General features: G+C 42.1%; 1 protein-coding gene across 1 annotated transcript; it reads right to left on the reverse strand.

The window, feature by feature from the left end:
• Positions 1–255: 255 nt before the first annotated feature.
• LOC121757729 (protein MAIN-LIKE 1-like) lies at positions 256–2,593 on the reverse strand. Its single transcript, XM_042153229.1, has 4 exons — positions 1,737–2,593; positions 1,578–1,665; positions 1,053–1,499; positions 256–972 (listed from the first exon to the last, which is right to left on the reverse strand). Exons 1-4 carry the CDS (start codon positions 2,591–2,593, stop codon positions 256–258), a joined length of 2,109 nt encoding a protein of 702 aa, XP_042009163.1.
• Positions 2,594–13,487: the final 10,894 nt, after the last annotated feature.

Below are 13,487 nucleotides of genomic sequence, written 5' to 3' on the forward strand. Positions count from 1 at the left end.
GGCGATGTTTAATCTAAACTGTAATTATATATTTTCTTGTTTTTTTTACTTTTTTTAAAGCTTTCTTTTCTTACTTTTTTTTAAGCTGTCATTTGTGGCAAATTATAGTTAGTTTTATTTAATTCACCAAGATAGAATCCTGATGCAATTGATGAAGAATATAAGATAAACATGACATAATTGAACATAAATAACATGAATTTGAGCACCAAACCATAACATACATATCCAACCCCCTTATACGCTGAAAAATTGCTACTTATACGCTGATGGAGTATATTTTGACGGTTCAACCCCCTTATTCTTCCTGGAGGACAATCTCTTGTACACTTTGCTCACGAGCTTCCCAACCCCACCTCGTGATGAACCCTCTGCAGCAGGTCGAGGTTGGATACAGATGCTCTGAACGTCTTCTTCCTCATGTGCCTCGACAATGTTGTCATCTTCTTCTACTCCTTCATCATCATCCTCTTCTTCAGCTTGTACAGGAGGCACTACCTGATAATTCTGGAAGAATGAATCGACCGAGGCTCGGGCCCCACTCCATTGCGGCGCGTCCTGGCTTTGTGAATATGGGCGACGATGCCAATCGGGCTCAGGCTGGCTAGGAGAATACTGGGGACGCTCCCACTGTGACTGTGACTCATGCGCTGGGTATGAATACCACTGGGGTGGGTCATGCACTTGATACTGCGGCTCTGGTGCTACATAATCGGGCACCGGCTGGGACATCCTGAACTGCTTTGTGTAGCCGTGTCCCCCAGTCCGAACACCAGGCACTCCACGACGCCGTGGAACTACTTCTGGTTCATAAGGCATGACCACATCCTGATGTTGAGAAGCGGGGTACTCCATGACATCCGTGTTGTTCGTGGATTCGAGGACATTCTTAACAATTTCCCGAATCTGGCGCACTCGTGGGTCCATTTCGTCTTCCGTAGTTAAATGGAAAACCTGCTGAAACCCCTCAACCTAGACAAAAAATGATACACTTATCAGTACTAAACAATCTATATCACATGAAAGCATATATTTTAATATAACAAACTTACAAATAGTCTCAGCGAAGCAGCCGACTCGTTCATCCCAGTAGTGGCCCGTGTCCCCGGCTGAGTCATGTACGTCACGGTAATCCTGTTATACCACGCCATATACCCCGGGTTCATGGGGATATCCATGGACATCGATGCGGCATACTGGGCAGCTTGGAACCTTTCGTACCTCATGTCCCACTCCCCAATGTAGAACTGATGCTTGTTTGCCCAGTTGTTGCCTTTCTTGCCACGCCGATCAGTTTTGCCCAAATGATCGGCGTTCCTTAGCATCCTGTCTACGGACTGAGGTATATCCTGGTACCGATTGAACTGTCTGCGTACTCTTCCAGGCTCATGGGCCTCGACATAGGCCCAACATACCAAGTAGGTTTCACACAAAGAGCATCCATTCACATCATTGCAGTAGTCAGGCAGTGTGAAAGGTGCGTACGGCGTCCAGATAAACTACAAAACAACATTGCAAATGCCAAATTAATTTCATAATAAGTTCATAAACGAAGTCTAAACCGAAAGAGTATTCACCTGGCCAGGTCTAATCAGAGATAACTGGTCACGGTAATGCTCAACCGAGTGTCTTGGAGCATTTCCTATCTGCGTTGTTCCTCTCCACCTATACATAAAATTGATGTAAGAAAAAAAATCACCCAATATGCATTAATAAATAAATATTTCGATATATACCTGGCGCCACATGGTGTATATGGCTCGTGCACCTTTGGTTCTATGAACGCAGGCCTCAATGTGGGCATTCTTTCCCACGCCCATAGCTGCAGGAGGATCATAGGGCCGCCCAACTCTTTTCTCTTATCCATGGAAGCCTCGCATAGATAATGATAAAGGTAGGCCAATGCCGCGCTTCCCCAACTTATATTCTTCACCTCTTCCGGATCCCCAAGCCCATTCAACCACATAAATGGCACCTTACACCCCGTGGTATCCGGTAGAATGAGACCTCCTAATAAAATTAGGGCATGGATACGTGCTCTTTGGATGTATACGTAAGTAGGCAGGTCATCACCCAGAGGCATCCTTGTCTGGTTGATCAGCGCGGTCATCAGCAAACCGCCTTGTTTTGTCTCTGTGGAAGAATCTGGTATCCATCCCAACAGATCGCGGCACTTGCTGGTCCAATCTGGAAAGTTGTCATGATAGTCACGACCCGTAAAAACGACGCCATCCGCCCTCAAGCCCCAGATGGCTTGCACATCTTCCAAGGTGATCGTCGTCTCACCGATCGGTAGATGGAATGTGTGTGTCTCCGGCCTCCAACGCTCAATCAACGCCGTGATCAGCTCATTGTCGACCTTCATTGGCTTCCCACAATCGATCACGCCTTTGAAACCAAAGACGTCAAGCCAATATCTTACATTCTCGTGAATCACGGCGTCCCAAGTCTTACTTTCAGTCCTTCGGACTTTAAATACTTGGGTTGTTCCCCCTTTCATCAGTTTATTTGAAATGTGATTTGTTTGCATATTTAACACGGATGGGTCTTCGGGTCCATACAATAAATGTCGAGTAGAACTTGAAGTCGCCATCTAATCTAAATACATATTCACAAAACAACAATTACAAACTCAACCCTGACATGTGTTAGCTTATTTGTTATAAACCCTAATTTACAACCAAAATCACAACACCAATCATCAAAAACATACCAATATTATACAATAGAATGAATTTAGCCACTAAAATCGTAGACATTTAACTAAACAACAAAAAAATCAACCAAATTGGAGCTATTCGTTTTAAACCCTAATTTACAAACATTAGGGGAAATCTAAATAATCTATGCAAATTAACAACAAATAAGGAAGGCAAGTAGAATGATTGAACGAAACTTACCGGAAAACAAGTCGAAATCGTCTTCTTTCGCCGAATCTAGGAAGAAATCGCCGCCTCCGTGAGTGTTTGATGTCTGCGTGCGTGAATGAGGAGCTACTGCCTTCGCCGCTGGTTTAATTCGAAGTAGAGACGCATGACGCTCATGCGTCTCTCCCTAAGACGCATGAGAATCATGCGTCGTCAGTCAAATTTTAAAAAATAAAAGACGCATGAGCGTCATGCATCTGTTTCTAAGACGCATGATTCTCATGCGTCGTCAAAATAAAACGGAAAAAAAATGAGAGACGCATGACCCTCATGCGTCTCTATAAAAGACGCATGACAGTCATGCGTCTCATTAAAAAGAGACGCATGAGGGTCATGCGTCTCTCCCAAATCCGGAACAAAAAAAAACGCAGTACAAACGAGGAATGATTAATGTACTCTAGAACTAAAGAAGAAAAAACCCCTTAACTCTACCACAAATCCCCAAAATTTCCAGAATCCCTAATTTAGAAGATGGGGTTGTGCCTCTTTCCTTCGGTGAATTCGCCGTCGTGCTGGCCCTCGCGCCGACATCCACTTCGCGCCGCGAGCAGCAGTTCCTCTGCGTCGCCGGCTCTCCGTCGCTGCTGCCAGCGCCCTGCCTCAGCTCTTTGCGTCGAGCCTTCTGCCGAGCTCTCCCTCCGGCAGCAGCGCTGCTGCATGCGCTCTCCCTGGCTCTCTCCGACGAGTTCTCCGTCGTCAAACGCTCGTCGCCGGAAGGCCTAAAGCTAAGTCCCTTTTCCCCTTTCCCTTTTAACTATTCTGATTTGTTTTGTTGTTCTACTGGAAGGTAGTAGCTATATTGAGGAATTGTTTTATATCATGATGTAATACCCCGACTTTTTCTACCTTTTTATTTGTTCTTGAAAGGACGCTGTTCGTACACCTGAAAAATTTTCGCCTTTGTTTCCTTATTGAGAAAAAAAATACATATGTGGACCTATTAAATTTATTCTTTTACAAGTCCAACTGATTTTCTTGAGGAAGCTCATTTATTCTTTTGAGCCCTAATTCAACTTCATTATTTTATGCAAATCAGCCCAATTAATTCCCTAATTTTGTCGTGTGGTTGTTTCCCAAATCTGTTCCACAAAATCCGGAAGAAGAGAACAAATCGGACTCTACTCCCCATTCCATGAAATCGGTTCCCCATGATCCCACGTTCATCACTCCCAACAATCTTGCTATCACATACTCTACTCTTTTCACTCTTATTGATTTCATCAATGGCGGCAGTGGTGACGGCTGCGCGGAGGAGAAGCGACGGCAGAGCGGAACGACAGGGATGGCACTCTCGGTTGTACCGCGTGTTCAGTGCTTACAGCCGCGAAATGAAAGTAACTCCGGCGATGGTGACGGATGCGGTGCTCGTCGCCTATATCTACGCGGTGGTTCTGATCATCGACACCATTGTCAGTTACGTTTTCTTGAAGAATTGCAGAGAAGAGCAGCGTGATTCTTGCCCTCGCCGGATTGAATTCGTCAAGCAAGGGAAGGGGATGGAATCAGTGGTTTGAATTGCAACATTCATTTGTTTTTTTTTCTTGGGAATTAATAAAAGTGTGGACCAGAATTTGCTCTGTTTTTTAGTTGAAAGTTTTAGCCGTGAAATGTAAAGATGAAGACAGATTCTTGGAACAAAATCAGAAATTGAAGAAAATGGAGTATGTAAATCAAAATAGTGATACAAATTCCGAACAGCAGCACTTTTCGGGGCGGCCGAACCGAGAAAAAGGAGGAGCCCTACGACCTTTGCGACGTTGAGAAGCCCGAGAGAGAGATGGGAACAGAGCAGCAACGACGAGCCCTCAATTTGGAGTACGAACAACAACAGCGGGAGAGAAAGATGCAGTGCTTATTTGATTATGAATTCAGAGAAAAAGAGAGGATGTGAGGCAGCGGCAGAACGGGATCCACTCCGGGCTGAACCGATGTGGAGCTGAGACGGAGGTAGGGTGAATCAGCGAGCAGCAGCAGCAGCTCCTGCTGCGTCGCGACATTGGCGGCAGTGGTGCTGTGTTTTTCAGCGACAACAAGTGAAGATGAAGGGAGATGTCGGGCGAGGGAGCTGCAGCGACTTCGGTGGATGGCGATGGCGGCGTGGTTACGAGCGGATTGGAGTAGCGACGGTGAGGTGGAAGTGCCGTACTGATGTTTGGGAGAACCGAGGAAGCGGTGTGAGGAGCTCGTAGCTGTGAACGCGATTGCTGTGTCGCAGCAGTGAGGAGCTGGAACATCGAGCTCACCGTCGGCAGATTTGAGAGAGAATGGAGATGCGTTGATTAGTATTTCATTCCAGATACGCGACTAATTTAATGGATTTGCTGGAGCAATTAATTCTTTTTGACTACCTGGAAACTGTCCAAATAGAGAGAAAGATTGGAGTTACATAATGAAGTGATATGGGCTGAATTCATGAGTTATACACGAGAATTTAAGAATTTGCTAGCTAAGATTTAAAGGTAAGATTTAATAGCAATAAGGATGCATGCTTTTCTTTTAAGTATTTATTTCGCAAAGTCTAATATTTTTTGCATATCATGATCTTTTGAAAAGGTTGAATTTTATGCACGTCTGTTGAGGTCGGAATATAAAGTTGATTTGAGGAGATAAGCAAACGAGGTGGGCTTTCTTTTTAAATAAGGACTATGTCCTAAGTATATTTATTTTTGCCAAATATGGTTGTCATGCCATATTTTTGTGTTGCTATAGGACCTATCTGAAGTGGCTTTTGCCATGTATGGTTAATCGAATTCGGGTCTGACTAGGGGGTGAGTCCCTACTCAGGCTAGTGTACACCCCGTAGATCGTGCGCTATCTCTTTGAGTTGGCCGGTCTAGTGGCTTGGAATGTGGCCACATTCCTTGTCATGTATGTTCAGATATGGTATGGTGATGTTGATGGTGTTGGTGAAATGTTTTAGTGACTCGGGCCCTTTCAAAGTTAAAACTCCGAGGTCACTCGTTAATGGCATGATAAATACTTTTATTGAAAATGTTTTCGGCATGAGTCCATTGAGTGCATCAAGTACTCAGCCCTGCATGTGTTTTCCCTATGTGCAGGTTGAGCGGTGACGAGCGCGGTGGGTGTAGAGCATGAAAGTGAAGAAGATAGTAAATAAAATTTTCTGAATATATTATGTCTTCATACATAATAGTATTCTACTCTCGAATGCTTCCGCTGAATATTGTTTCTTTTGCCTAGCATTGTTGAGATAATATTTATTTCGAGTTGCTGATTGTTGAAATGATACTCTGATTTTATTCGAGCTATTCCCATTTGTTTCGAGCCATGGTCAAGTTGTGTTATTTCTCCTTTTCTTCCCCGCTTCTTTAATCCTCCCCTAGTCGCGATCAACCGTGTTTTCTATCCTTAGAAAATGCGGGCGTGACACATGATGCCTCTAAAGTTTCGATCTTGGGAAACAGTTAGCTCACTGGAATTAGCTCTTGGTAGGGAGTTACTTGATATGTTTATACCCGATATTTGGGCAGTAGCTATGGTAACTGATTATTCGTTGATTGCTACGGTCGGTGCTGAGGCTCTTTCTAAGTGATACTCATACATGCTATTGTTGTGGGAATCTATTGAGCTCTAAGTTCTTGGCTAAGTGTTGTGGTTGATCTACATGATGCAAGGAGTAATGGGGGTTGAGGGGTTTACCTCACTTGGTGAATCCTTGGTCTATGCGGCTGTTCCTCCGCGTTGCCGCTGCGTCTCCTCTCCTCGTTCTTCCCCCTTGCTGCTCTCTTCCTATGATATAATGTGAAACTTGGGTGTCTGAAAAGTGGGGAGGGGAACGAAGGTTGTGGTCTCTTATATAGCTCAACTATTTGGCATTTTGTGCCTGAAATTTTGGAGATTGTGCTTCTATTTTGGGGCTGCAGTATTGGCTCTCTTTTGAGCTTTGTGATATAGTTGTTCACTCCAAAATGGTGTAAGCTCTGGGGACTGCTCCCTTGGCAAATTCCCTACTTCCTTGGCTCTTGTGGAGGAACAAACAGTTTCTCTATTTGTGCTTGTGCTGAGGTCACGAGACTTTGTCTAGAATGGTTCTATTTCCATTTTGTAAGATCCTTGGCAGCTCCACATCGTCCTTATGGAGCAGCCTCTGTGTTGCTTTCTCCAAGATCCTTGTCCTCTTTTATCTTACATCATTCTTCCATGATTTATTGCACTTTAACCTCATTCCATTTTGGTATCACTTTGACAGGTTTGGTAGGCGTGGAGATCTAGTAAGGGAGACTGCCCTCCTAGCCCCATTTTGGAGGTTTGTGACTGTCCAAGAAGAGGCATTGGCTGGCAAATTTAGAGTTTTGTGGGGAGCCAAACCCGAGAAAGAGAGAAGGGAGGGGAGTAGTATCTTTGCTCATGTCATCCTCATTATCTACTTCCCCAAAGTAGCTAAAAGCCATGCCTAATCCTTGTACCTTGTAGTAGTGTTGTTAGCTAAAAGCGTGTACTATAACATCCTTATTTCCTTGCAATAATACTTCTTGATTTTGCTCAGAGTCTAACCACATTTCTCTAATAAAAGTATCTCATTTACTTTTATCCTTGAAATAATTTCTTTGCGCTTTGTTTCTCCCCACCAATACTTAATTTAATCCAAAGTCGGAAATTACAACAGAAATTCTACGTCCACACGCCTTCTAAACGAAAATTAATTAAGCTAATAAATCCGATTTATCTTGAAAGAAAGGAACGAAATTTTGGAGTGTCACAATTATTAATGGGATGTTAATTTAAATGGCTTTTTATTGATATAATCTTAATAAATTAATAATTTTGTTTCAATTTATAGAAAGTATTCTATGAACTGACAAAGGACCTCAGAGCATCTCCAATGGCGGCGTCGGCACCGGCACGCCGATTTTTTGCGGACGCCGGTGCTGACGCCGAACCATTGCAGTCGGCGTCGGCGAAATCGGCGTGCCCACGCCGATTCTTGGCTGACGCTGATTCTCACGCCGATCCTCACGGCGCCATTGTAGGCCCCAGATCGGCGTCAGACTTTTTTTTTAAAAAAAAATCGAAACACTATATATACGCGCTTTGGACATCATTTTCATTCGCACCACTTATTTTAACGAGTACTCTCTCTATCTTAATTAATTTGTGTACAAGATCAACAACGAAAAATGAGTAATGCCGGTGGTAGTGGTGGTGGCCGTGGTGGGGATGCTGATGAGTATGAGCGTATGATGAACGAATCTCAACAATCTTGAGATTGACGTGAGTTGAAAGATGGAAAAGTATAAATACTTTAATTTCAATTTCGGGTATACTCACGGATATTAATTCACGATTGTTAAAATTAGAGATAGAAAGAAAAAAATAATTAAAGTATTATTAGTGGAAAAGTCACACCTCATTAGAGAGAAAAGAGATTTCAAAACTAAAAAGTGCATATTCTTGTGGGACTAAGAAAATATTATATTTTCTATGTCTTTTAAAAATAGAAGCTTTTGAAGTGATACGGGTTTTAATACATAATTGGTAAAGTAAGATAGAAAAAAAATTCTCCGTCTATTAAAAATAGAAGCTTTTTAAAGGATATGTGGTTTAATATATAATTGGTAAAGTAAGAGAGGGATAAAAAGAAAAAAAGTAATTAAATTATTGTTAGTGGAGAATAAATCTGACCTCATTAGAGAAAAATACATTTCTCAAAACCTACGTTAGGTCAAAGTGAAACATATATTGAAGGGCGGAGGAAGTATAGTAAAATTTTATTTTTAAGGAGAAAATATCCTTAACAACAAAAATAATGAAGAGGAGTAAGCTGTTGCCTTATGAGCTTTGAGCCTCTTCATTCATTTAGAATTAAAAGTAGCCATTCTCATTTGCATTGTCATAAATTCAAAAATATCCATTAATTGTTTTCATTATATAGCTTGAACTATCTTATTACATTTTTATATAAAAATTATTTCCTTTTCATTTTATCATAGTGCTAAATAAATGAATATAATGAATGCATGAATCACGTGCTATTCCATCATTGTATTTTATTTATCTTTTTAAATTTACTTTCTTCCTTCTCCTTTCAGAGTTTATGACTCTACTTTTTAAAATGTATAATTACCTTATTTTAAGAGGGAAATGAAAAATATACTTTCTCAATTTATCTTTCCCTCTTGGTAGGGGTGATGCCATGCTGTGATACGGTTATATTTAATTTTTCAATTCTTTCTTCTTATTATTCGTTTTTGAAAAATGTTTTGGCAGTACATTGCACGAGAGTAGATACTAAAGGTAGTATACGTAGCTATAAATGATTTGATTTCTTTTATGAGATAAGATATCGTTGTTCATAATTTTGATTCTCATTTCTCTTTTATGCTTCTCAAAATAATATGTATATGGATATTATTAAAGTTTGATTAAAAAAGAACAAATTGTCTATAAAGTTATAAACTTTCAAAATAGTTTAGTTTTTCTTTTGAACTTTAAATGTTGCATGACTTTATCAGGATGTGTAAATTTTCCATTCGACCCAACCCGATAGATTTTCGACACAAATTTATCTTACGTGGCGCACCGGAGGCGGGACTTACTTTTGAACAAATTTATCTCACACTTCATTTTCCATTCGACCCGACCCGATATATTTTTGACACAATAATTGTCACACTTCATTTATGGTAAAAATGAAGTGTGACAATTATTGTGAGACGGACTGAAATGAAAAATAGTGACAATTATTGTGGGACAGAGGGAGTATTATATATAATATTTTTAATTGTTTATAATGTTATGAAATTTATTTTAATAAACACATACTCTTAATTATAAACATCATTATATTCTGATTATCCTTTTTTTTTAATCTACTTACTTTAGAATCTATCTTCATTATTTGAAAATCTTATGCCCCGTGCATAGCATAAGTGTTAATAATAGTTTGTACAAAGTTTAAAGTTTACCAACTTTTCGACGATTTGAACACGTCTTTTGTACTAGGCCCTAAGATGGCTATAATGTGCCCATTTCGATTTATGCTCATTCTATTTTTTTTTTTTTTTTGTGATTCTCCCAAAAAACTCATTCACTTTGATCAACAAGTCTTCTGTGACGTCGATGAAGATGGGCGTTAATAATTTTATCTCATCCAACGAACACTTCTTGTTGCTTTCACCCACAATAGAAGAGAAATCTTATTCTCTTGGAAGGATTGGTTGTGCATCTCATCCACTTCTTTTAACCATGTGAAAAAAAAGATTTATAATTGTGCGACGCTGTATTCGGAATCCTTTAATTATATGGATCCTAACCCTTTTGTTGACAAAACATTATGATATCCTAGGCCAAGTCTGAAACTGAAAATATTGAATTATTTAACACTATGGATCTTATTTACTTACTTTCTATTACTCCTATATTTTTTGCAAATGAACATTATACTTACATTCTACTCTATTTTAATCATTTTTCTTTATATCTTTTAAATTAAAATCAAATCAAAATAAAATAATTAATCACAAACAAAAGGGACCCTGACATCTATATCGTAAATGATACTCCTTCCGTTTCATAATAGTGGAGGTGTTTCTTTTCGGCACTCAATTTTAAAAGAAATTATGTTAAGTGAGTTAAGTAATGAAAGAATAAAGTATGAAATGAAAAATGTAGAGAGATGAAGAGAGTAAAATACGTGAAAAGAAATATATTGAGTTTTAATAAAAAGGAATATGACTCCACTATTATGGAACGTACTAAAATAGCAAAATGACTCCACTACTATCGAACAGAAGGAGTAGTACTATATCACATGGGGGAGCCAGAAATATACAAAATTATACACCCACTATCCAAAAAAATAGACATAGTTATAAATGATATGGATTTTAATATTAAAGTAAGAGAAAAATAGGAAAAAGTAAGAGAGTGAGAGGAAATGTAGTAGAATGAGTAGTAGTTGATTATGGAGTTCATATTATAAATGACGTGTAGAATTATTATTTGCTGAAAACTTTTCATATTTAGACTTAGTATAATTTTAGTGGACAATCCCAAAATGGAGTAGTAAAACTAATTACTATTTTTTGTGGGCAAAAGGAGTATATAAAGAAATTTTTAAGAAAGGACAAATAAGAAGAAATTTTAAAAATTTAATAGAATTAAAAATAGTATATACCATCAAAATATTTGGTAAGGGGCATTTTCACCCATCTAACCATAAAGTGGATCCACCTATAAGAGTGTCCACTATGGAGTGGACGCGGCTATAGCCGCGAGGGTGGGCTGTCGGCGGGTAGACTATAGTGGCGAGGTTGTCCGCCCCGTGGGCGGACGTGGCGAGAGACGGCGGACGTACGATCGCCGGGTGAGGGGCGAGGACGCGGCGGGGGGGACATAGCCGCGCCTATAGGCGCGGCGACTATAGTGCGGACATCCGCCGCGGCGCCTGCGGTCAAAATTTAATTATTTTTTTTTTCCTCTATAAATATCACTCCCCACCACTTATTTTTCACCATTTTCACAAAATCCATCCACTCACTATCTACACAACCACTCTCTAAAAAATGCACCGAGGAGACGACGAATCACCCGACTCTCAGGAATCGGGATATGGCAGCAATCCATCAAACCCCTCGGCCTATCCTTCGCAGCCATCGGGTTTTGGCGGATATGCTTCTCAGCCGTCGGGCTTTGGCGGATATGCGCCTCCGTCCCAGCATTGGAGTTGGAATCAATCTCCCCCACCATGGGCATCGAGTCCACCCCTTCCTCCATCTCAGTCGTGGAGGTCTTCTCCAACTCCGCCACCTTTACAGCGGAATCTGAGTCGTTCCGCATTTGGATATTACAGACCCAACCTAGATGCGCTTCACCAGCCGCGTCCGGGTTCCCCTTTCCAAGCTAGCCAATCTCCGTTCACCGAAGCAGATCAAGACGCATTTGATACTATGATGGGTCTGCTCAGTTCCGGCATCCCAGATACGCCGGTAGCACAGGTGGAAACGCCCGTTCCGACCCGAGGAGGTAGCGGCAGTCGGGGTGGAGGCGGTAGGGGCGGGGGCGGCAGTCGTGGCACCGGCCACGTCGGTGGGCGCACGGGCAGCGGGGCCGGCATTCCGAGTGGCGAGGGCAGTGGCACTGGCGGTAGCGGTGGCTCTGGTTCTGGGTCCAACCGGGGCAAGCCATACACCAAAGACGAGAGCATTGCCGTGGCGAAGGCTTGGGATGCTATCACTTCGGACCCCGTGGTGGGCACAGATCAGGCCGATGGGAGCTTTTGGAGGCGCGTCATGTTTGCATACGAGGAGTTTAAACCCGACGGCGCCGAGAGGCGCGACCCATAATAACTCCGGAAAAAGTGGGGTAGGATTCTCCGGGCGACCAAGCGGTTCACGTCCATATACGAGAACAACCTTCGCCACGCTGAGAGTGGCCGCAGCGCAGCAGATGTTAAGAACCTGTCTGAGGGCCAATACCACACGGAGGGCTGGCCGAAGTTCACCTTGTGGGAAGAGTATCTTGTCCTCACGGATTGTCCGAAATTCAGGTCGATCGTGGCGCACGAGGTGGGAACAGCTCCTGGGCCAAAGCGCACAAGACACAACCTTACCGGCGACTACAGCAGTGGAAGCGGCTCGCAAGAGTTCGAGCAGTCCGACAAACAAGTCGAAGAGCCAGCCGATACTCACACTAGGCGACGACGACCCATGGGACAACAGGCCTCTATCCGCAGCGCTAGAGGGGGTAGAAGTGCCTCCCGCCTATCGGCGGGCGAGTCCGGATCGAGCATCCACCAGCTCGCCCCAATCCCACAGCCCACGGTGCAACCCCACGAGGTATTGGCCAATACCATAGACGTGCAGTTGATGCAACAACTGCAAGACGTATGCAGGTCATACGCAGGGGAAACTGACCCGTACGTTAGGAACGTCTACAAGAGGCTCATCACTCGGGTTGAGAGTCGACTGGGGTTGGTTGATAATGCGCCTGGGGATACCGCGGCCGGCAGCAGCGAGAGAAGATGAGGAGAAGAAGAAGAAGAAGAAGAAGAAGAAGAAGAAGAAGAAGAAGAAGAAGAAGAAGAAGAAGAAGAAGAAGAAGAAGAAGAGGAAGACGAGGAAGCCGACTCCGACACCGAGTAGACGGTGGCAGAGTTTTGTAGTTGTATTTTATTTTAATTATTCGTTGTATAATTTTACCGGTTTGCAAAACAACGAATATTCAGCCCTAATTACCTCGTTTTCTAGTTATTTACACTGCAATTATTTAAATTACACTTGATTGAAACTAAAAATATTTTAAAATAAAAATTGATTATAAAATTTGGGGGCTATTGGAGGTGTCCACTATAGTGGCGGAAATAGAATTTTGTGGCTGTGGACAACAAAATTGGGGCTATGGACAAAAATTGGGGTGGGGCTATTGGACGTGTTCGCCTTATAGTGGACACCCTAACCCCACCAAGTATTGCGAATACACTTTAAAACACTAGATGGGGATCCTCTGATGTGCAAGTTTGCACAGCAGACCCTGCTGTTACACTCATATGAATAAAATAGTCAAATAAAATAAATATGTATTATTTTATTATGATGTGAG

This window comes from Salvia splendens, chromosome 12 (assembly GCF_004379255.2).
Source record: "Salvia splendens isolate huo1 chromosome 12, SspV2, whole genome shotgun sequence".
In the NCBI taxonomy this organism is placed as follows: Eukaryota; Viridiplantae; Streptophyta; class Magnoliopsida; order Lamiales; family Lamiaceae; genus Salvia; species Salvia splendens.

Bases quoted from the DNA above. Each gene is read 5' to 3' on its own strand.
- LOC121757729 (XM_042153229.1), bottom strand. From the start codon at position 2,593: ATGGCGACTTCAAGTTCTACTCGACATTTATTGTATGGACCCGAAGAC. The intron at 1,666-1,736 runs GTATATATCGAA...TTTTATGTATAG, and splicing joins TATACACCATGTGGCGCCAG to GTGGAGAGGAACAACGCAGA. The intron at 973-1,052 runs GTAAGTTTGTTA...TTTTTTGTCTAG, and splicing joins CTGCTTCGCTGAGACTATTT to GTTGAGGGGTTTCAGCAGGT.